This window comes from Eptesicus fuscus, chromosome 2, assembly GCF_027574615.1.
Source record: "Eptesicus fuscus isolate TK198812 chromosome 2, DD_ASM_mEF_20220401, whole genome shotgun sequence".
Classification (NCBI taxonomy): Eukaryota; Metazoa; Chordata; class Mammalia; order Chiroptera; family Vespertilionidae; genus Eptesicus; species Eptesicus fuscus.
The window spans coordinates 83,818,727-83,842,406 of record NC_072474.1 but is presented as its reverse complement, the minus strand read 5'-3'; the positions used below and the strand labels follow the sequence as shown (position 1 = coordinate 83,842,406).

The 23,680-nt window shown below is 37.5% G+C and overlaps 1 protein-coding gene, 1 long non-coding RNA gene, 1 other non-coding gene and 1 pseudogene across 3 annotated transcripts in view; 2 read left to right on the top strand and 2 right to left on the bottom strand.

The window, feature by feature from the left end:
• CEP135 (centrosomal protein 135) overlaps positions 1 to 23,680 on the top strand; it is a 73,763-nt gene that overhangs the window by 29,290 nt on the left and 20,793 nt on the right. Inside the window, exons 10-16 of the mRNA XM_054728919.1 lie at positions 1,174 to 1,312; positions 2,150 to 2,373; positions 6,109 to 6,261; positions 7,132 to 7,284; positions 12,231 to 12,308; positions 16,951 to 17,102; positions 23,528 to 23,643. Of these exons, the coding sequence (XP_054584894.1) occupies positions 1,174 to 1,312; positions 2,150 to 2,373; positions 6,109 to 6,261; positions 7,132 to 7,284; positions 12,231 to 12,308; positions 16,951 to 17,102; positions 23,528 to 23,643 (1,015 nt within the window). The remainder of the gene's footprint in view (positions 1 to 1,173; positions 1,313 to 2,149; positions 2,374 to 6,108; positions 6,262 to 7,131; positions 7,285 to 12,230; positions 12,309 to 16,950; positions 17,103 to 23,527; positions 23,644 to 23,680) is intronic.
• LOC129152013 (uncharacterized) lies at positions 691 to 23,570 on the bottom strand. The gene is made up of 3 exons (XR_008558722.1): positions 23,500 to 23,570; positions 2,163 to 2,238; positions 691 to 801 (listed from the first exon to the last, which is right to left on the bottom strand). It is a non-coding gene; the product is annotated as an uncharacterized LOC129152013 (long non-coding RNA).
• Positions 15,277 to 16,275, bottom strand: LOC103284999 (40S ribosomal protein S6-like; annotated as a pseudogene).
• LOC114231092 (small nucleolar RNA SNORA11) lies at positions 20,227 to 20,355 on the top strand. The gene has a single exon (XR_003617071.2). It is a non-coding gene; the product is annotated as a small nucleolar RNA SNORA11 (small nucleolar RNA).

Below are 23,680 nucleotides of genomic sequence, written 5' to 3'. Positions count from 1 at the left end.
ACATAGTCTAATGCAGTGGTCGCCATCCTTTAGGACCTCATGGACCACCGGTTGGTGATCGCTGGTCTAGAGTGCAGTGTTCTGGTGGTGTAAGGCACATTTGAAAATGAAGCCATTGTGACACGCTGGCACATAATAGGTGCTCAAATACTTGTGATTTTTATATGCTCACTATGGACAACATATCACAATGGCTTCCTTTTTATTCAACTGTAGGTTTTCAATTCAGTTCAATATTGAATAATTGAATTAGCTAAACCTGTTAACTGTTGTTCACTCTTGAGTCTTAGAGATATTGTAAATTTCTCCCATGAGCTCAATAAACAGAAAGTAGACAAACATCTGTAATATTTGATGATGTCTTTACATCGTAAAACCCGATGTTAGCTCTGTGATGGCAGGTACTTTTGCTGTTTGTATGCTGCTGTTTGTATGCACCCTATAAAAAGTTGAATGTGATTCAGAGTGCTTGTCTCAGAACTATGGCCATTTTTAGCCAGTGTTGGCTGACAGTAAGATGTTGCTATAATTACTCTCTGACCTGTCTTATCTTTTCTATTAGTGCCATATTTTATGTATTTTTAAAATAAGTGTTAATATCTATAGCTAACATTTATTAAGCAATTGCCATGTGCTAGACACTGTGCAGAGTGCTTCACATCCATAGACAGTTCTCACCAGTGAATCCGCAGTGTCTTGTTACTGGTCCTATCCCCATTGTGCAGGTGAGGCTGAGAGAATAAGCAAGCTAGTTGCAGATACCTATGGTAGTCTTGAACTCTAGGTCTTTCTCCTGCCCTCCTTTAAAAATAAAAAACATTAAAAATTTTTATTGCACAGTACATATTTATTTTTTAAGATATGGGACAGAGCACTATTAGCATTTAGGTTTTATGTTGTTTTTAGCCACAATTGATAATTACTAGTAACTTTTAGTTGAAACCATATATTTGACTAAAAGTGTTTATGTATGTATGTATGTATGTATGTATGAATGTGAGTTACTCTTAAATAAACATGCTTTTAAATATATATATTTTAGTCCTTGCCTAAGGACTAAGTTAGTTGGAGCATTGTCCTGTATACCCAAAGGTTGTGGGTTCAATCCCTAGTTGGTGCTATAATATTTTCTAAAGTTGTTTGAAATCTTAATTATAGTATTAAAATTTGCAGGAATTAAACTTATGCCATAAAGAAAAAGAGAGACTGAGTGATGAGCTCCTTATAAGATCAGACTTGGAAACTGTTGTTCATCAGCTTGAACAAGAAAAGCAAAGACTTAGCAAAAAAATTGAAAGTTTTGGAGTTACAGGTAAAATATAAAATATTGGTAACTTAAAAAGTGATTGTGATTTCCTCTTGATGTATTATTTTTCTTTGGAGATGATCTTTCATTCATTCAATAGATACTTTTAAAGAGTGCTTGCTGTATAACAGAATCCATGCTCGATACTGTAGGTACAATAGAATATCACTCTCCCTCAAGGACCTTGCAGAATTCTTTTTATTTTGACTAGTTTAGTATAGGAAACCCTGCTTGAATAGTTTCCAGTAGAATTCTATTCTTCTTTGAGGCAGAACAATCATAGAATTTACTAAGACTAAGGGGAAGATTATTCTAAAAGTTAAAAATTAAAGAACAGAATCTTTGTAAGGAAATGCAGTTGTATCTCCTGAAGTACACACACACACACACACACACACACACACACACTTGAAATAGGCTACCTTTCTGCCAGGTACCAGCCTTAAATGCGGTTTTTTTAAGGAACGTGTAAGAATTCATATATTCATTTATTCATTCATTAGACAAATGTTTATGAGCCTGCTATGTGCCAGGTTCTGTTTTGGGTACTGGCATATACGATGGTAAACAAGATACACGAGGTCCCTGATCTTGTGGAGTCTTTGTTCTAGTTAGTGAGACAGACTAGTATTTGTTTCTCTAACTAATAGCACATAAATAATGAGGTTAATTTTTCTCCTTTCCTCTCAATATTTACTTCTTTGATATCTAGCAGTTATAGGTGATATACAAAACAGTTAATAATTTTTAGTAGCTTGCATTTCAAACATTATTGATATATTTATTTGGCTAGTTACACATTTTAAATGCAACTTTTAATATTTAATTATGTTCTTTTTTCAGAAAGAGAACTCACTTTGGAAGTTGAGAGAATGAGGCTAGAGCATGGAATAAAACGTCGAGACAAGTCACCTTCTCGTTTAGATACATTTCTGAAAGGTATAGAAGAAGAACGAGATTTTTATAAGAAAGAGCTAGAAAGACTCCAGCATATAATACAGAGAAGATCTTGCTCTACAAATTATTCTGCACATGAAAAACCTTCAACATTTAAAATGCTAGAAAAGGTAATATCTCTTTATCAGAGTAATTGATAAGGCAAGAGAGTATCTTTTTGAACAAACTTCTGGTTTATTACTGTATTAAGTATAACATTATTATTAAATATTAAATTATCATTTAATTTAAAACTGCTTTTAAAAATTTTTAATTTTGATTTTTGTTTTCTTCCATCACCTATACTGTAGAAACACTGCATTAATTAGGGAAGCTACTTATGAACAAAGCGTGATATGCTGATTCCTGGAAAAACTGGAAATACAATATGAATAGCTCATTACATATATGGGAAAAGTGTAAGGGCATCAGGGCTTCCAGAAACTGGAACCAGGAACTCATGCCACTGGACATTTCTTCTCTTTCTAACCTTTACTTTCAGTATTAGCTGCATTTTCTCTCAGAGCAGAGTGGCTTTGTCCACATGGCGGGCAACATGGCTTCATGCCGTTCCCTGCCTTGGACTAGTCAGAAAGGTGGATCACACTGTACAGACCAGGCATCTTCCACGTTAATCACACAACAGGAGAAAGTAGTAAGTCCAAGTGGGTGCCAGGCAGGTCATCCTATTAACACTACAACTACATTCATACGGTGGTAGTCTAAAGATGTATATTAGGTAAAGCTAATCATGAGTTATGAGAGCTTAAACCACAGTGTCTGTTTTAGATCTTAATTATTTTCAACGTTTTATGAGTATGTGAATTCTTTTTTTTTTTTTTAATATATTTTATTGATTTTTTACAGAGAGAGGAAGGGAGAGGGATAGAGAGTTAGAAACATTGATGAGAGAGAAACATCGAAGAGCTGCCTCCTGCACACTCACTACTGGGGATGTGCCCGCAACCAAAGTACATGCCCTTGACCGGAATCGAACCTGGGACCGTTGAGTCCGCAGGCCGACACTCTATGCACTGAGCCAAACCGGTTAGGGAAAGTATGTGAATTCTTTAGATTTTTCTTTCTTTTTTAGGCTTTGGAGCTATAGGAGTCCCATAGGCTTGTATTACCCTAAAATTACTACACTCTAGATAAATTAGGAAAAGTTAGGAGTGAAGTCATTCAAACTCAAAACATTTGATTTCAGACTTGGCTGAATTGGCCAGGTCTATCATCTTTTTCCTAAAGATCCTGTCAATTGTCAATTGGTTTTGAGATTAGACTTTAGCTTTGACCTCATTGGCTAATGACTGAATTTGATTTACAGGTGTTAGTATACGCACTATTTTATGTTATCTATTATAAGCAGAATGAATTAGTGGAAAAATACAATTTGAATTAATTTATGTCATTGAGTCCTTTTTAAATCCCCATTTGTACGTAAGGCTCCTGAAAAATAAACTACTGAATTGACCCCCTTCATTGTGTTTGAGAATCTTCCACAAAAATTGGTTGATTGAGTTAAGTATTTATTAAATAGAACTGAGTAGATAATGATTTTAAAGCTTTTAACCTAAATATTCCATTCAGTTGCTTAGTGTGATTCACAACTGAAAGACAGATGAGAGATTATGGTAAGGTACTGGTAAAATCAGGTGAGACTTTTATTCCCTTCAACTTATTTACTCTCTTGAAATATTCTAATGTTACCCGACATGGATAAATAATTTACTTTCCAAAGTTTAGGAGTTGAGGTGTTCAGAGCATTTTAGAGTCGCAGTAATAAGTTGGAGGCATGATAGGGAAGTGGGTATGTACACTATTGAAACGGGTGCAGTGTAAGACAGTTGTGAGTGCTGGGAACTTCAGAGTGCAGCCCCACTCTAGTTCCCAGGAGTCTCAACTGTAAGTTTTCAATCCCTGCTTTATTGGGAAATTTAGGCACTGTTTCTTTGGATTACAGTAAATCAGAAAAAATACTGACATTTTAAAAATCAGTGATCTTTGTCAACAGTACCCTTGTTGATTCTCTGTTGTCTGTATACAGGGGGGACACTGTTCCCTTTCACCATGGTTCCAAATGCAAGTTTTGAGTATAGTGTAGTGGACAGTGCTTTGAAGTTAGAGACCTGACAAAGTTCTAACTCCACAAAATGGCTTTATGAACTTGGACGAGTTGCCTGACTTCATGGAACTCCGGTTTTGTCATTTGCAAAGTTAGGACAGTAACTAAAATCTCTTGTAAGATTATATGAGGTAATTTGCATAAGGGTCTAGCATAAAATATAGTTCCTAATAAATGTTTCATTTCCTCACTATTTGCTGGTTCAAAGCAAATCGGGTATAGGTCGAAAGTCATGTTCAGTTCAACAGATATATACTGAGGCTCTAGAGATACAAGGTAAAGACATAGTTCTTATCCTCATAACCTTGAGCACTCTGCACGTGCATGTGTATGTGTGTGTGCGTGTGTGTGTGTTGAAAACAATGGAGTGATAAAAGGGAATTATTAACAATTATATATTAACACAAATATAAATGTGTGTTGATGAAGAAAGAATACAGGAAAGATTCAGAAGGCTGTGAGAGTATATAGAGGAGATCTAAATTAGATTGGAGAATTTGAAAGGACTCCTTAGAGAAAGTGACATTTAAGCTGAGATGTAGACAATAATGAAAATACACTGTCAAATCCTTTTTCACTGAATGCTTCTTTTCTGATCTTTGAGATATTTTTATTTAGGTTACAGATTTTCTTTTATAGTTATTTAAGCCTTGAGTCCTCAAATCCTAATCTGCTTTTGTCCTGTAAGACATTTTATCCTTTAAGGTGTACAAATAGCTGACCTCATCCATCATGCTTTGATTTTGCTTATTTAAGTAAGAGGATAACTCATTTCCGAGTTGCAGGTGAGGGGTACCTCACAGATATCTGCTATTTACCAGCTCCACATTGGACATGGTATGTGCACAGTAGATACTCAGTAACATAGATCAGGATGCTTTTCAGTGTATCAAATGATCAGATTATCCCTATTTAGGGCTTCTGATGTAGTCCCAAGTCTATGTTTACTATCTTTGTTTTCCATGATTTCTGTAAAGATAGTGGATCTTTTGAATTGTACTGGAATAATGGGTATAATTTTTTTTTAAATGTTGGAAGTAGTTGCTTAATGTACATATACACCTTGGTAGAAATATTTATATTTATCTGATTGCAAAGATAGACCTAACATTGGTTTACAGCTGGGACAATTGGGAGTTAGTGTGTCTGAGACATTGATCTTAGATTTTCACAGAAAACACTGAGGAATTTTCTAGCCTCTTTTAGTTCCTTGCACTGGGTGAGCAGGCACACAGTGCTTCCTGGTCCTTGCCCTGGAGAGGTCCCCCACAATTAGCATGTACCAGAGTCAACTGGAAGGCTTAGTAAACTAGTTCCTGGGCCTTGTGTCCTGCGTTTCTGATTAAGTAGGTCTGGGTTGGGCCCCAAAACATGCATGTCTAACAAGTTCCTAGATGTTGCTGATACTTCTGGTCTGAGGATTATACTTTAGTTACCACCACTATAAATAACTCCAGGAGAATGACAGTTGAAGCATTGGATAAGATCTGATCAAATAGTATCATTGGCAACTGGGTCTCTTCCTGGGAACTTGAAGGCCATGAAATTTGCCCAGATACTGCCAACACTTCTATCTCCTATCCTTAAAGATTAAAAATCATGTTCCTTAATTACATTAAAGGAACTTGTGGTTTTTTTTGTCTGTTAGCATCTTTCAGTCAATCTTACCACCAGCACCCTTGTGACAACTTTGTGATAATTATAACACATGATAACTTCTGTTTTTAAATTAATGTTTCAGGGTGATTACAATTCTGAAATTCATCTGATCACAAGAGAAAGAGATGAACTTCAACATATGCTGGAAAGATTTGAGAAACATATGGAGGATATACAGGCCAATGTTAAATTATTGACAGCAGAAAGAGATAAACTAAGTGTTTTATATCATGAAGTAAGAACTTTTTATAATTAAGCCAACAGATTACACAGAAATAGTTAACTATAGTAGAACCACCAGTGTATGTTCTTTAAATTATTATAATATATGAACCTTGTGGTATTTCTTCATAATTAGAATTGTAAGTAGTAGTTTCTACTGTGTTTCTGTTCCTAAAGCAAAGATTTCTATTATTTTTTCATATTTACTCTTCCTCTTTTCTCGCCTCTCTGTCAGGTCAGTTAGAGATAATCTACTTCTAGACTGACTCTGAGTCAAGTTAATCCTTGAGATGCAGACATATTGGGATATGTTTGTCAAACAGTGGGTAGCAGCCATTATTGGGACTAATTAGATATTAAGGACTTAGGCCCTAATGAGGAAACTTTAGGGAAGAGGGAATCTAAACAGCTTGGCCCAGTTACAAAGCCTCAGTTGTCAGAGGCCAAAGTGAGTCTGAGCAAAGCATGGTGTCTATTACCTAAATTTATTCCCATATCAATCTCCCATGAAATCCTGCTACTTCAAGATGGGGAGAAGGACATGCAAGTTAAAAGGTCAATTTGTAAAGTTGTTTTCTCTTTTGGAACTTTCTTAGGATTCTGCAGTACAAATTGATCCATTGGCTTAGATTTCCACTTTCTTGGGTCTGCTTAATTAATTACTAGTTATCCGTCTGCTAACTGGTTTCTAAAATTTTGTGCCTGGCACTTCCCTCCATCTCCTTTTCTTATTATTATTTCTTTAATCCTTTTACTCTCATTTTCTAGGGATTTGGAAAGAGAGCAAAGGTAGCATGTGTTTAGTTTGCCCCCCCCCCCTTTTTTTTTTTAACTGGGAGCATATCCAGAGTGTTTTTTTATTTATATCTTTTAATTCTTTAAGGCTCAGGAAGAATTATCTTCACTAAGACAAGAATCCACCCAAAGCACAGTCTCCCATAATGTTGTTAGTCTGATGGAAAAGGAAAAAGAAGTTGCAATATCTGATTTAAGAAGGCTTATAGCAGAAAAGGAAGCTTTAAAGGACAAGTTAAAAGTAAGTAATATGATTGACTTATTTTTGAAAGGCAATTTATTGAGAAAAAAGGAGGTCTTTCTATATGTTTTTCTGTGAAGTGACTATTTAGAATGTACAACTAGATCAGGGGATGTACAACTAGAATGTACAACTAATCCAAACAGTGTTTTTGTATGGCCTTAGAGCTAAGAATGGTGTTTACATTTTTAAATCATTGGAAAGTTATCAAAAGAAGAAAATTTTATGACAACTGAAATTTTTGAAATTCAAATTTCATTATTGGTAAATGTTGTTAGAATACGGTGCTCATTCATTTGCATGTTCTATGTGGCCTTTTTTTCTGCAATGGCAGAATTTAGTAATTACAACAGAAACTATGTTTCTGGTTCATAAGGCTGAAAATACTTATCTGGTTCTTTATAGAAGATTAGAGACCCAGTGCACGAAATTCGTGCATGGGTAGGGTCCCTAGGCTTGGCCCGAGATCAGGGCCGATCAGGTTCCCTGCCTCCCTGCCTCCTCCTTCCCTCACCTCCCACTTCCCTCACCTCCCACGCACCGGCCTCCCTGCTTCCTTCTTCCCTCACTCCCTAGGTGCCTCGCCACCTCCCCTGGTTACCTGCCATGTTCTGCGCCACCCCCTGGTGGTCAGTGCACATCATAACGAGTGATCGAACTTCCGAGGAGGCACTTTGCATATTAGCCTTTTTATATATATATAGACTTTAATATATATATATAGATAATTAATTTCTGACTTGACTAGGCGGTTTCTTACATGGAAGTATATTATCTTCTTTTAGTAACACAATTTTATTGAGATAGTCACATACCATACAATTCACCCATTTCAAGTGTTTTTTTAGTGTATTCACACATTTGTTAAACCATCACCTCAATCAGTTTTAGAGCATTTTCATTATCTCAAAAGAAACCATGTATCCATTATCAGCTGCTCTCCATTTCCCCCATCCTCCTCAGTCAGAGGCAACCACTAATCTAATTTCTGTCTCAAATAGATTTGCCTACACTAGGCATTTCATATAAATTGAATCATTCAGTATGCGGTATTTATGTCTGGCTTCTCTCATTTAGCATAATGTTTTCAAGATTCATTCATGTTGTAGTATGTATCTCAGTACTTTATTCTTTTTTATTCCATCATATAGATGAACAACATTTTGTTTTATCATTTGCATGGTTTTTGGCTATAAAGAATAATGGTGCCATGAATATTCCTGTACAACTTTTTGTGTGGATGTATGTTTTCACTTTTCTTGGGTATATACACCTAGGTTCATTTGATGACTACATTTAACCATATTAATAATTGCCAGGCTGTTTTCCAAAGCAGCTGTACCATTTATATTCCCACCAACAGTGTATACACATCCTCACCAACACTGTTACTGTCTGCCTTTTTTTATTATTGTTATGCTGCTGGTTAGTATTATCTATTGTGGTTTTATTTTGCATTTTCCTGATGGCTAATGATATTGATCATCTTTTCATGTGCTTACTTGGCCATTTGTATATATTTTTTTTGGAGAAATGTCAACTTAGATCATCCTTTGCACTTTTTTAGATTGGGTTATTTGTCTCATTAAGTTGTAAGAGTACTTTATATATTATCAATAAAATCCCCTTTATCAGATATGATTTACAAATACTTTCACCCATTCTGTGTGTTATCTTTTAATTTTCCTAATGGTATTCATTGAAGCACAAAAATTTTTTAATTTTGAGTAAGTCCAATTTATTTTTGTTGTTGTTTATGTTTTTTGATATCATATCTAGGGGCAGTCTTATAATTCCTTATATAATACGTTAATATATATAAAGCAAGTACTCAGCACATAATAACAACTCAGTATTAACTGTTAATGTTACTATTATGGTTTACTTCCAAAAATATGTTATTGAATTAATGTTTAGAAATTAGCTAAAATTAGGGAATAAGAACATTTAAGCATTATTAGGGTAGTCTCTATATCAGAAAATTGCAGTTAAAGATTTAACCTGAAAGAATATTTTCAATTTGCATCTTTTGGAATACTGCCTTCCCCAAGTAATCCTGTATAATAAAAGCCTAATATGCTAAGTGTCCAGTCATCTATTCAACTAATCAAAGCATAATATGCTAGTGATATGCTAAGGCCACTCAACCGCTTGCTATGACGTGCACTGACCACCAGAGGGCAGACAGTTGACTGGCCAACCAGTTGCTATGATGTGCACTGACCACCAGGGGGTAGATGCTTCAACTGGTAGGTTAGCTTGCTGCTGGGGTTTGGTTGATCGGGACTGAGCAAGATGGGCTGGACACGCCCTAGAGCCCTCCTGCAGTCCCTCCCCAGCCCCAATCGTTCACTGGTGGGGTCCCTAGGCCTGGCCTGCACCCTCTCACAATCCAGAACCCCTCAGGGGATGTCAGAGAGCTGGTTTCGTCTCGATCCCACAGGCCAGGCCGAGGGATCCCCACTGGTGCACGAATTTGTGCACCAGGCCTCTAGTTCCTTATAAGAATAAGTATTAAAATGACCAAATGGGAAACTTATATGCAACATGACAGTTTTTAGTAAAAGCTACTGATTTATCCTTTTCCAAATCTGTTGAAGTGACCAAGGAATATAAAAATAGGATTTAAAAACTGCAATAGTGCCCTTTGCCGGTTTGGCTCAGTTGATAGAGTGTCGGCCTGCGAACTGAAGGGTCCTAGGTTCGATTCCAGCCAAGGGCATATGCCCAGGTTGCGTGCTTGATCCCCAGTAGGGGGCATGCAGGAGGCAGCTGATGAATGATTCTTTCTCATCATTGATGTTTCTCTCTCTTCCTCTCTGAAATCAATAAAGAAATATATATATTAAAAAAGAACTACAATAGTACTGAAAACTCGGGAAAAGTGACATTCATATTACCAGAATCTTTCTGGATAGTAGGAGCCAGGATTTGTGAGTTTACAACAGATCTTTTACTTAAAAACTGAATCATCTCAATCCTTAAGCCTCCTCTAATAGTTTTCTGTTATGCCACTATCCACCCAATTATCAAACCCAGGCATTCACTGACTCCTCCCTCCCTGAAAGCTCATCTCTCTCAATCACCAAGTCTTATCAATGCTACCTCTTAAATAATATTTAACATTTATTTAGTCCTTTTCATGTGTGGAGGCTCTGTGCTCAGTGCTTTTACATGGACTTTTTCAGTAAATCTTGACAGTTGCCTTTTCAGATAGGTAATCCTTACAGATGTGGTCTATGATGTGCACTGACCACCAGGGGGTAGATGCTTACAGTGAGTTTTATAATACGCTTACAGTGAGTTTTATAAAATTACAGTGAGTTTTATAATTTGCCCGAGATCACCTACCTATGAAGTCACAAGGAGTCTGAGGTCACATGAGTTTCTCTTGAATCTGTCTAGTTCTTTCCATTCCCTTGCTACCATCCTGTTTTGGCCATTCTCTCTCAAGTGCATTAGGGTATTTATTGGATGGCTCACAAATCTATGTTTCAAACTAAAGTCAGAGTCATCTTTCAAAGATGTGTATATCCAATCACGTCACTTCCCATTTAAAATCCATGAACTGTTTTCAAGGATTTCAGTAATTGACCTTTGCCTACTTCAGGATCTAGCTTTTTCCCCCCAAATTCATGCCCCTCTTTTCCCCGTCGCTCATTTTCTCCACTCCAGGCTTAATGGACCTTTCTTGCCCCAACTTTCTACATAGGCTATTGAAAAATGCCTTTCAATTCCCTTACCTGGCTAATTTCTATGTATTCATTCTTTAGAGCCAGGTTAAATATCACTTCCTCACACAGGAAATGAACCCTAGACTCTAGATTCCCTTTCAGTATGTTGCCATTAAGTTCCCTTTTTAGAAGAATGGATATGGTTTTTATTCTAGTATCTTTTAAAGGTTTGTCTTTTCTACTAGCCTATAGTATCTATGACATCAAGACTTCATATCTTGTACTCACTACTGTATTTTTAATATCTTACTCAGTGCTTGTATATAGTATGTACTCAATAGTGGTTGAATGATTTAATAAATGAAGAAATGCATACAGCACAGTGACTTTTTAATCCTCACCTGAGGATATTTTTTCCATTGCTTTTTAGAGACAGTGGGAGGGAGAGAAGAAGAGAGGGATAGGGAATAGGAGAGAGAGAGAGAAACATGGATGTTGAAGAGACACATCGATTGGTTGCCTCCTGTAGGCATCTGAGCAGTGCTGGGGATCAAACCTGCAACCTGAGTATATACCCTTGACCAGGAATCGAACTCGCGAACCTTTGGTTCTAGGGCTGACACTCCCACCACTGAGCAACACCAGCCAGGGCCACAGTGACTTTTTCAACAAATATGTAATCAAACATCAGATGTCTATTTATTTTTAATGAATAGCATGGATAGAAGTATGAATCACACTAGAAAAATTCTCAGAAAACACCAACTTATATTACTTGTCCTAGATTTAGCATCAGCAAGAATTGGATAAGGTAATGTAACTCCCAAAATAGCACTTGTTTTTACTGTTGACCAGCCCATTCTGGAAACTCTAGTGGCTTGCATAGTCCTGTAGTATTCTGTTTCCTGTCTCTCTCTGATCTCATTTTTATTTCCCTTATACTCTGTTCTCAGGACATAGTCCTGAATATACTTAACCTGCTGTTTTTTTCCCTTTATGGTTATGCTAATGAATCAATCTATATAAATTTTTAGAAATGAATTTATGCCAATCTGTGTCTTCTGTTACAATCACACATGGAGGTAGAGTGTTACTGTTTTTTTTCAACCAAAAGCATCGTGTTTTTTTCATGTCTAATGATTTCCTTTCTAAAACATTTTATTATTTAAAAAAACACAAGTAGAATAGTACTGGAGACTTGCATTACTTATTTTCATAATTTTGTTGTATTATCTAATGTGCACAAACATCTTTTATAAAATTCTCTTTCAGAGTTTCCAGGAAATGAGTCTTTTCGGAAAATCAGAATTAGAGAAAACTATTGAACATTTAACATATGTTAATCACCAGGTAATTTATCAAATTGGATTTGGGGTATATTGTGTTGCATGAATGACTATGTTAATTATAGTTTTAATATACTGTATATTTTTGATATTACAAAGTAGTATGATGCTAGAGCAGCTGTATAAAAATGATAGACTCTGTACTCCGAAGACTGACTACTTGGGTCCAAATCCCTCTCTATCACCTATTACCTGTAAGCAGTACTTAAACTTTCCATACCTCAATTTTTTATTTGTGAAATAGGAATAGTGCTAGTACTTAATTTGTTTTCAAATGAGTGATATGAACAGGAACTATTGCAGGCCCTGCATGAGTATTGTTACTTCTAATTCTTTGATGGTTCTTCCCCTGACCTTGAGTAGCATCCTCTATACTGAGCTCTGCTCAGCTGAAGACTCAAGGTCCACCCTTTGCAGAACTCCAGAGCTCTCACTCTATGCAGCTCTCCTCCAGTATCTGCCCTGCAATCTCTAATCGTCTTGTCCTCCCTTGACTCGCAGTCCTGTCTTTTGAACTTAGGGGAACCACTAGACTCCACCTGAGTTCCTTTCCCTGTGCCACAGTCTGGAAATTCTTCAGGCAGCAATCAGAGGGCTCATCTCATTTGTTTCTTGTCTCTTGGTCACTGTCCATTGTTGCCTGATGCTCAGTGTCTTGAAAACCATTGTTTTATATATTTTGTCTTTTTTTTTTTTTAATTATTCAGATAGAAGGGTTCCTGTGACTCCAGCTTGTGTAGAAACTGAAAGTGAGAGTTAATGAACTGAAAAACATAAATACTAGAGTCTCTGGAAAGAGATTAAAAGAAAATATAAAATAAGTCTTAAGAGAATGAAGTAAGAAGGTATAACATATGTTTAGTCAGAATTCTAGGAGAATATAATAGAATGTGGGAGAGGCAGTAGTTGAAGAGATAATGGCTGATAATTTTCTAGGAATTATAAAACATAGTAATCCTCGGATTCAGAATGTGCAATGAATTCCAGTGGCATGATAAATAATACAATATACTTGTGTATAAATTTCCAGGCTCTTTATAGAAAACATTATGCAACCTTATTGAAAGACATTCAAGAAGAAACACAAGTGGAGATATATATCAGGTTTATACAAAAAGGTGACAGATATTCATGTTTATAAAAAGAATGTACGTTCTCTCCAAATTGATCTTTAAAGTAATGTATTTCTGTCTGAAATCTCAATCTAACGCTGACAATAGATTTTAAAATTTGCATGGAAACAAAAAGCCAAGAATCACAAAGAATTTTAAAGAAGAACATTATGTAGAAATTGTTCCGTCAAATATGAAGGCTTCAGAGCCAGTAGATTTCCTTTACTTTATCTTCTAACCCCTTCTATTGATTTTTTTAAAAAAATATTTTGTTACTTTCTTTATTTGCAAGAGAACTTTTTAGAAAGAGGTGGGAGATATCTGGGTGTGAGAGTCCCAGTATATAGTCTCCTTGTTTAATTCTTCTCCTGACCCCATCCTAATGCTTGGTGCTTTAACGAGCGGAGCTTCTTCTGGATACATCATCAGGCTGCATATTGGTTTTCCTGTTGTGGTCCCTTTAGATCAGTGGTGCTCCTAAGAGGCAAATATCTGGGGAATTTTGGGTTGTCATAATTAGGGGAGAAGGTGCTTCTTGTATCTAGTAGGTATTGGCCAGGGAGGCTACTAAGCATCCTACAATACAGAGGACATCCTTCCCATCCCCCACAACCGTGGTCGGCAAACTGCGGCTCGCGAGCCACATGCGGCTCTTTGGCCCTTGAGTTTTTAGCAAAGGCCAGCTTAGGAGTACCCTAATTAAGTTAATAACAATGTGCCTACCTATATAGTTTAAGTTTAAAAAATTTGGCTCTCAAAAGAAATTTCAATTGTTGTACTGTTGATATTTGGCTCTGTTGACTAATGAGTTTGCCGACCACTGCCCCACAACAAAGAATCATCTGGCCCCCAAATCAGTAGTTTTTAGGTTCAGAAACTGCTTTAGATTGTATCTTTCATTTTGAGTCATTATTCAATCTACTCTTGTCTTCCACAAGTTATTGAAGTCACTGTCCACTCTTGTTCTCTTTCTTGTTCTTTATGTCCTTACTAGAGGCCCGGTATATGAAAATTTGTGCACTCGGGAAGATACCTCAGCCCAGAGGAGCAGGCCTACGCTGGCAGTCAGCCATCCCTCTGGCAGCCCAGGAGCCCTCGAGGGATGTCCACCTGCCAGCTTAGGCCCGCTCCCCGGGAAAGCGGGCCCAAGCCACAGTCGGACATCCTTAGTGCTGCCGAGGAGGTGGGAGAAGCTCCCTCCACCCTGCTTTGCACATAGCCTTCAGCCTGGCTTATAGCTGAGTAGAGCTGTGGAAGCACACTGACCACCAGTGGGCAGCTCCTGTGTTGAGCGTCTGCCCCCTGGTGGTCAGTGCGCATCATAGCAACCCGTTGTTCCTGGTAGTTCCACCATTAGGGTCAATTTGCATATTGCCCTATTATTATATAGGATGAGCATATAGTATAGCTTTCTTAGTCCTTTATTGCCATCTTAGCACTGTTTCCAGAGGGAGGGGAGATAAAATGTGTGTGGTTAGTTTACAGTTTTAACTGGAAGACATATTTATTACTAATATTTCTTGGTTTTGAAATTTATATATACATTATTCTATTTTGTATTTATTTTTGTACAGTATATAAAATAAAATAGAAATCTACCTATTTTTTTCTCCAATGAGTGGCTGTTCCAACTCTATTTTTAAAGTTTTTATTATTTTCCCCCTTCCCTAATTTACATCTGTGTACGTGTATTTCCTTGTCAATTTCTACGTGAAATCCACACTGTTTTAATTACAGTAATTTTCTAATTTATTTTGACATCTCATAAGGCAAGTCTACTTGCATTCTTCCCTAACCCCAATTTTTCCTGGTTTGTTTTTTTACTGTCTGAATTTATTTATCTGTTCCTCATAGAAAATCTCACTGTTGAATGAACTCAGACTTGGAGGTAGAAGCTCTCAGAGAAGACAACCTACATCTCTTGACAATCTGTTCTGGCGTTTTTCTTTGGCCTCCTTCATTCTCTTAGCCTAAAGTGTAGCATATTCTGTGATATCTTCCTTGTTTTTCTTAGTACAGTATGCTATTTCTTCAGAGCAATTTGCCAACTTGTTTCAGTACACATGGAATAAAAGGACACTGAATCTTGGTTACTGTGGTCCTAGGTTTTGTACCTTCTTTGTTTAGGGATTTTCTCACAACGTATTGATGGACATCTTCTTTAGAGAGATTGTAAAGTTTGTGGATTCTGCTGGCTCTTTTGGACCCCAGGCAACAAGGCACAGTAGTATCAGTGAGACCAGGAATGACCAGGAATGTCTCTCCCCCACCCCCTTTTTTTTTTTAATCCTCACCCAAGGATATTTTTCCATTGATTTTTAGGAAGAGTGGGAGAAAGAGGGAAAAACAGAAACATCAATGTGAGAGAAATACATTGATTGGTTGCCTCCTGCACGAACCCCAACCTGGGTCTGGGCTGGGGAGGAGCTTGCAACCAAGGTACATGCCCTTGACCAGAATCGAACCCGGGACCCCTAGGTCCACAGGCTGATGCTTTATCCACTGAGACAAACTGGCTAGTTTTTAACAATGACCCAAGTTTAGAATACTGAGATTGGCATCCACAATGCAACCCGAGCAGAATTGCACTGTCTCCAGTCCTCCTTAGTCTATAACAGGAATTCCCCCTTAATAGCAGATGCACTTGGCCGTGGATCAAGGCACACTGGTTCATGGGGAAACCTTGTCTGTCATTGCCACCACAGATTGGAACCACATAACCCTTCCATCTTCACCCAGAGCATCAGCAGCAACTTCTATGGCCATACGCTTCTCGTAAAAGGCACGAAGTTTGTGTTCATCATCTACTTCGATGAGTTTCTGGCAGCCAGTGGCTGGGAAAGAGATGTTCAGCTTCATTCTGAAGTAGCCGACTGCCTTCAAGGCGCCATGAGAAAGAGCTGTTTTTTCTTAAATTTCTTTTTTCCTAAATGAATTTTAGAGTGAAATTTAAGCCATACCCCCTTATTTTAAAAACAGTTCTGTTAGGATTCTTGTTAAAATTTCATTGAATTTTTAGTTATTTCTGGAAATTGTATTACATTTCCAGTATTGTATTCCCATTCAGAAACATGCTATGTCTTTACATTAAATCAGCTTATGTTTTATGCCCTTCAGGAAAATTTTTCAGTTTTTTCATATGTCTTGCCCATTTGCATTTGGGTTACAGTATTTTCTGATATGATTTTTTTTTTTCAAATCAGGCCTACCTACGTACTGGTTTTGTTTTTAGAAGTTTCTTAAAATTTTTGCTTTGCTAATTATTTCCCTTTCTGTTTTTATTGTTATCATAGATATTTTATTTTATTCCTTTCTTGCTTTTTTTGGTATACATTTTTTTCATTTCAGTGATACTGAAAAGGAGAGATAAATGTATATGCCTATTACATGTAGAATCTAAAGTGTACACATGATTTTTAAAGGACTTTTAAATAAATCTATTTTTCCCTTAGTTTTCTTCCAGAAGTGTTATTAAAATATGCTTAAGAAAAATAAAATTAAGACATGTATTAATTTTTAAAATTTAAATTATAGCTTGAAAATGAAAACTGTGAATTAAAGTCTAAAATGTTAATAATGAAAGAATCAATGGAATCACTAGAGAACAAGGCAAAATTCCAAGCTCAAAAACTTAGCCATGTGGCTGGTGACTCATCTCTTCATAAAACAGAGATGAATTCACTTAGGTAAGTTTATTGAATGCTTTGTTATTTCAGCTCTGGGAACAAGTTGGTGGCTGTGTGAGGCTTGTTGTGGTGGCATTTTTGGACTAGGTCTTTGAGCAGTAGTACCCAAAGTTGGCCTTGCAGCAGAATCACCTGCGGAACTTTTAAAAAGTCTGGAGGTTCTTAATCACCAAGTAAATCTGAGTAGATTTTGAGTATCTGTATTTTTAAAGACTTTCTTAGATTGATATGATTGCAGGCAATTTTTTGTACCTACATGTTTCAAAAATTCCCCTAGCAGATACTTGAGATCATTTGTACTCTATAGCATAGGATTGCTGAAAATTACATAATTTTTTGCTACCTATGTCACTGTCCTTATCTATCCTCTTTTAAAGAAATGTAAAATCAGAGTATTTATATACAGTTTAAAATGGTGATATGTCTGAAAAATGATATAGTCAGTATGAAAAAAAAAATAGGCTGAATCTATAGGTTGGATTCAGGTTATGAAAATGGTATGATAACCAAGTATGTCTGGAATTTATCTTATAATCATAGAGAACAAAAAGAAATTTTTAACCCAGGGGGTGACATGAGTAGCATGCCTTAAAAAAACAAAAACAAATTCTGGCAGAAATAGGAAAGATGGGTTTGGAGTCTTAAGAAACTGATGGCAAATAAGAGACCATGTGTCTGAACTGAAATAGTGGCAGTGAACTTAGAGAACAGAGGCCAGGTTTAGGAAACATTTCTTACATAAAATCAAAAGGATTGGATGACTTGTATGGAAATGAGAAAAAGATACAGTAATGCAGAATGTTTACCTTAGGATATTGGGTTGGTTAGCCATTGGTCCATTTAGAATGCAAATGGCTGAAGGAAATAAACAGTCAACAAAGATAGGTTTTCTCTAGACTGGGATTTGCAATAAGTAAACAATACCAAGTCAGAAGAAGGGCATCACTCTGAAGTATCAGAGGAAATAATTTCTCTAAATACATTTGCAATAAGAAGCAGGAAAGGATTTTCAAACGTCAACATGACATTGCATATATGAAAGGAAATCAGTCATGAAGTAGTAACAACTTGAGATCCAACAGGATTGTAGTAATGACGATTAGAGAAGAAGATTGATAAATAAAAACTGAAAGTGTTAGTGAACAGAATGGAAATAACCAGAAAACTGAGTGGTGGAATAGAAAACACTCAAGAAATTCACATAGACTTCAGAACTCAGAAGGATAAAAAGAAATGATGAGCAAAAAAGACATGGATCTAATATACAAACACTGAGAATTGGAAAAATTTATAGTAAAATAAACAGCAGAATTTTGAAAATCAAAGGGATAAGGCCTGAGATTATATTCCTAAGGAATTCCTGATTATCAAACAAAACTTAATGAAATAAGACCAAGAGCTGGATGTGTCCATTTAATTAAGGAAATCACAGGGCATCTTAAATTTTTGTTCTTTTGCTATTTTGACTACAAGTCTTGATAAGTTAGACATTAGATAAAGAACTAAAATAGAAGCTGCTTTTTTCCTCACACACACCCCCACCCCCTTTTTGCAAGCACTACATCCTATGAAGGAGAGCTACTTGAATGGACCACCCCCCACTTCTTCTGGTTCATGTCTATATTCAACTCCAAAGTACAGGTACCATGATACATTTTTGTCACGCAGAACTACTAGGCTACACTTTTCCCTTTTTGTCCAGCAGCTGACTGGATCTGGCATTTACTCCATTTTGCTTTGTGCTTCAGACTATAGGCACAATCTCCTTTTCTTTCCTCACAGGAGGCCCTTCACAGTCTTAGGCACTTAAGCAGAGCTTTCAGTGCCTTCTCTTGCTTACCCTAGCCTACAGCTCCTTTGGTGTTTTCTTTTTATACTAATCCCCTTTTCTCTTGTGAGCTCAATCTGCTACTTTCCTCACCTAGAGGTATTCCATAACTTTGTTTTGCTCTGACAGAAAAATCGCACTTATCTTGCTTCTGAGGAAAGTATGTCAATCCCGTTCTCCATATCAGTAAACATTGACAGAACCATGAGTTCAAGCCATCAGGTCCAAATCCAAAGCTGAACTCAATACAAACCGTAATACCAAGCACTCTACGGAAACAAAGCCACACTAGTCAAACCTGATGCCACTTTTAATGTGGTTAATAGAGATCTTGCTACCCCTTTAATCACATCAAGTTCTCTTGACGTGAAGACATTTAAGAAGCTGATGCTCAGAGGAATCACAGGTTCCTTTCCATCCATTTGGTGGACCCATCTTTTCTTTTCAATCCTAAGTAAGGCATTTCTCACCAAGTTTCAGTGCCACCAGTTTCTTTTCACCAAACAGACTATATCAAGCATAGTTTTTAATTGTCCAAATAGAGAATCTTTGGTTTGATTTCTTGGTACAGCACCAGAGGACATAATACAAAATCCCATTTTATAACCAAATGACTGTTTTCTCCCTTGAATTTTAGCAGGTGCTGGCAAGCTATGGCCTGCTACCAATTTTTGTAAAGCCCAAGCACCAGGAATGGTTTGTACATGTTAACATGGTTGGAAAAAATCTCAATAGAAGATTAATATTTTGTGACATAAAAATTATATGAAGTTCAAATTTCAGTTCCCATAAGTTGTATTGAACCACCACACTCCTTCATTTACATATCATCTATCGCTGTTTTTGCACTACAAAGGTAGGATTGAGTACATGCAACAGAGACTACCTGGCTCACATTGTTTAAAATATTTACTCTGTCCCTTTACAGAAAAAGTTTACTGACCCCAGCTCCAGAGGATGGCTAGCATCCCCTGAGGGGCTAAGACCATCTTTCCTGGGTAGAGAAAATTGCTTTATAGCAAAAATGTTAAGTGGTGGGTTATAACCATAGACCATTAGTCGGCAAACTGCGGCTCGCGAGCCACATGCGGCTCTTTGGCCCTTGAGTTTTAGCAAAGGCCAGCTTAGGAGTACCCTAATTAACTTAATAACAATGTACCTACCTATATAGTTTAAGTTTAAAAAATTTGGCTCTCAAAAGAAATTTCAGTTGTTGTACTGTTGATATTTGGCTCTGTTGACTGAGTTTGCCGACCACTGCTATAGACTATTAGAGACATCTAAAATAAAACGGGTTGGATGTGGAGAGAGCAGAGTGCCTGAAGAATGGCTCCTCTATGATTGACGCATCCAACAGCAACTTGGGCTTACTCCTCACAGGTGGCAGGATACTATGACCTTCCTGTGACATTACGCCCTATACATGAAAAAAATAAAATTTAATAAAACAGGGAAACCATATCAGTCTCTGTTTCCTCTAATAGATCATTACAATTCCAGCCTACCCTTCCTAGATGGAGCTTCAGCTCCATATTAGAACTTGAACACTTTTTATGAATAAAGGACCTTTTAAGATGCTGTTCATTATGAAGGGAAGTAATCACTTGGCCCTCTAAAATGAAAGCATGAATACCTCCATGTAATCCTATATAATAAAAGGCTAATATGCATGTCGACTGAACGGCAGACTGAACAGCAGAATAACCCAGTCACTATGATGTGCCTTGACTACCAGGGGGCAGACGCTCAATGCAGCAGCTGCCCCCTGGTGGTCACTGTGCTCCCACAGGGGGAGTGCCACTCAGCCGGAAGCCGAGGTCACGGCTGGCAAGCGCAGTGGCGGTGGTGGGAGCCTCTCCTGCCTCCGCAGCAGTCGGACATCCCCCGAGGGCTCCCGGACTGTGAGAGGGTGCAGGCCAGGCTGAGGGACCCCACTCCCCAAGTGTACGAATTTCATGCACTGGGCCTCTAGTATAATCCTATATAATAAAAGCCTAGTATGCAAATTGACTGAATGGTGGAACGACAGGTCCCTATGACGTTCACTGACCACCAGGGGGCAGACACTTAATGTAGGAGCTGCCCCCAGCCCACAGGCCCTGACCAGGAGGGTGGCGGGTGGTGGGGCTGGCAAGCAGGCAGCACCAGGCCAACCAAGGGTGGTGCCAGTGGGCCCCCCCCCATTGTCCTGCTGGTCATCTCACAGAGGGAGGTTACCTGTGGCAGGGGGGCAGGGTCAGCGAGTGGGTGGCGCCAGGCCAGCCAAGACGAGTGCTAGTGGGAGCCCTCCCAATTGCCCAACCAGTTGCCCCACACATCAGCCCCGGGACCCTACCTGTGCACTAATTTTGTGCACTGGGCCTCTAGTATAATATAACTGAGGAAGTTGAGACTCAGAGAGATGGTCCTACACAGCCACATGGGTAGTAGAGAGCTAGAACTTAGATTCTAAGTGAAGTTTTATTGATTTACTTTCTGGTGGGAAGTCATAACTTCCCTTTGCTGTGTTTATAGCACTTTCAAAGCTAAGAAATTGGTTGTTTTACTAATAACTTAGTTCTCAAAATTTCCTTTCCAGACACCATGATGAACAAATAATATGATAGTCATTCAGCTGTTCTTCACAATGAACTTTATACTATACCTCAGTTCTTTCATTAAGAAGACCTTTTAAAATTTTATTTTTTTAATCCTCACCTGAGGATATTTTTCCATTGATTTTTAGAGAGATTGGAAGAGAGAGGGAAAGACAGAAATATCGATGTGAGAGAAACACATTGATTGGTTGCCTCCTGCATGCACCCCAACCAGGGCCTGGGCCTCGGCCGGGGAGGAGCCTGCAACCGAGGTACGTGCCCTTGACTGGAATCGAACCCTTCGGTCCTCAGGCTGACTCTCTAGCCACTTCGGCTAGGGCATGAAGACTTTTATCTTAGCGGCAATACTTTTAGAAAAGTTACGTCCAAGATCTGGTATAGAATTTCTGTTGTCCCCTTCCCTGTCTACACTAGAATATGAAAGATAAAGCTATATTTAGGACTTATCAAGGACCTCCTGTATAACCAATCAAGATGTTACTTTATTAACCTGACTTTCATTAGGAATTAACTCTGCTAATAAACTAAGATGTAAAGAGGTCTTTATGTTTATAGTTAGAATTTTAAGCACAGCCAACTACTTGGGATGCTGTGGGCCATTCTGTTTTTAAAAGGACTGTATAGCTTACTGGTAGACATTTTCCCTTCCACATATAGGATGTTGATCTCCCTGTATTCTTAAAGAAAGCAATGAGATGTAGTAGAAAGACCACTGATATCAAGTTAGACTAGCCTGGATTTACATCTTTTCTTTGTCACCTTGGACAAGTTATTATTTGTTTCTATAAAACGGGGACAGTAGCTTTAATTTTGGAACTGCTCTAGGAATAAGTGAGGTATTATATAAAAGTATCAATACAATGAATACGTCCTGTGGTTATATCCCTCAGAGCAATAGCTGTAGCTTTTAAGAACAGTTTGAATATAGTGTAGTCACCTGGACTCAGATAATTTTATGAAATAAAGTTTCTTGACCATAGAATCTTTCTGACTGGGTTCTGTTTGGCTGTACAGTTCTAAAGAAGTCATCCTCAGCTTGACTTTTCTCCCTTCCTCGGGGTCATCATTCACTTGCCATTAGAAAAATGTGTCATGTCTTTCATCTTTCAGAAAACCTCAGTATGGTCAGTAAAACTTCATTTTCAAGGAGCTGTTCCATCTTACTAGTGGTTTCAGAATCCAAGCCTCCTCCGAATTAGGCAGTTCTAAGCTAAGCTACCCTTTGTATCTTCTTCCCTGTCATATCCTCAGGCAAACCCTAAAAGGAACCTGTGGGAATTCCCAATAAATAGCCTGAGGTGGGAGCTTTAGGGTTAAGAACTCCTAAGCCAGAGCTAAAAGCATTCCAAAGTCTCTAAATCACATGAGAGCAAGTTCTTGTTACTTCTGAAAAATAATCTTACTAATCAGTACGAGAATACTCTGCAATTGTCTTTATTTCCTCTGTACATCCTTTCTTTTGCTCCCTGAAACCAATCTTTAGTCTTAAATCCTTATTGCACTACAATAAATGCCTATTTTCCCAGTTTACTATGACCTCCAGTTGATTACCTGCCAAAAAAGTCAGAAAAGGAAGCAAAATTAAAAGCTCACTGGACTAGGTGGTCAGGATTTACGTGGGTAATCCTTTGAAGTACCAGGCCATATTGTAAAAACAGGACTTACTTTTTGCCTCCACTATTGGAAATAGATTTTAAGAGAAGGAGGGTTGATACTAGGAAACTGAGAAGAGTTAAAACTACCAGAAGCCTCTAGAAAAGAGTACACAATTAATTTGATTTTTATACTATGTTATTTTTAGGAAGATGAACCATTTTGAAGAAGAATGGTGGACGGCAAGAAATAATATATTATATAATGCCATTGATTATACTGGAAGAGCTTTAAGAAATAAAAGAAATTTTTAAAAATAAAAATATTTTTTGAGATCTCTCACTTTTTAAAAATTATTTCTACCAGAGATAAAGAATACCATTTGTTTTTGTCCACTGATTCTTTAGGATAGTAAATGAGCAGCTACAGCGGTCACTTGATGATTATCAGCACCGACTTTCCATCCAAAGAGGTGAACTTGAATCAGCCGAAGCACAAATTAAAATGCTGGAGGAAAATATAGGTAATTGTTTTTAAATTCTGTTTTTGCTAATCCTAAT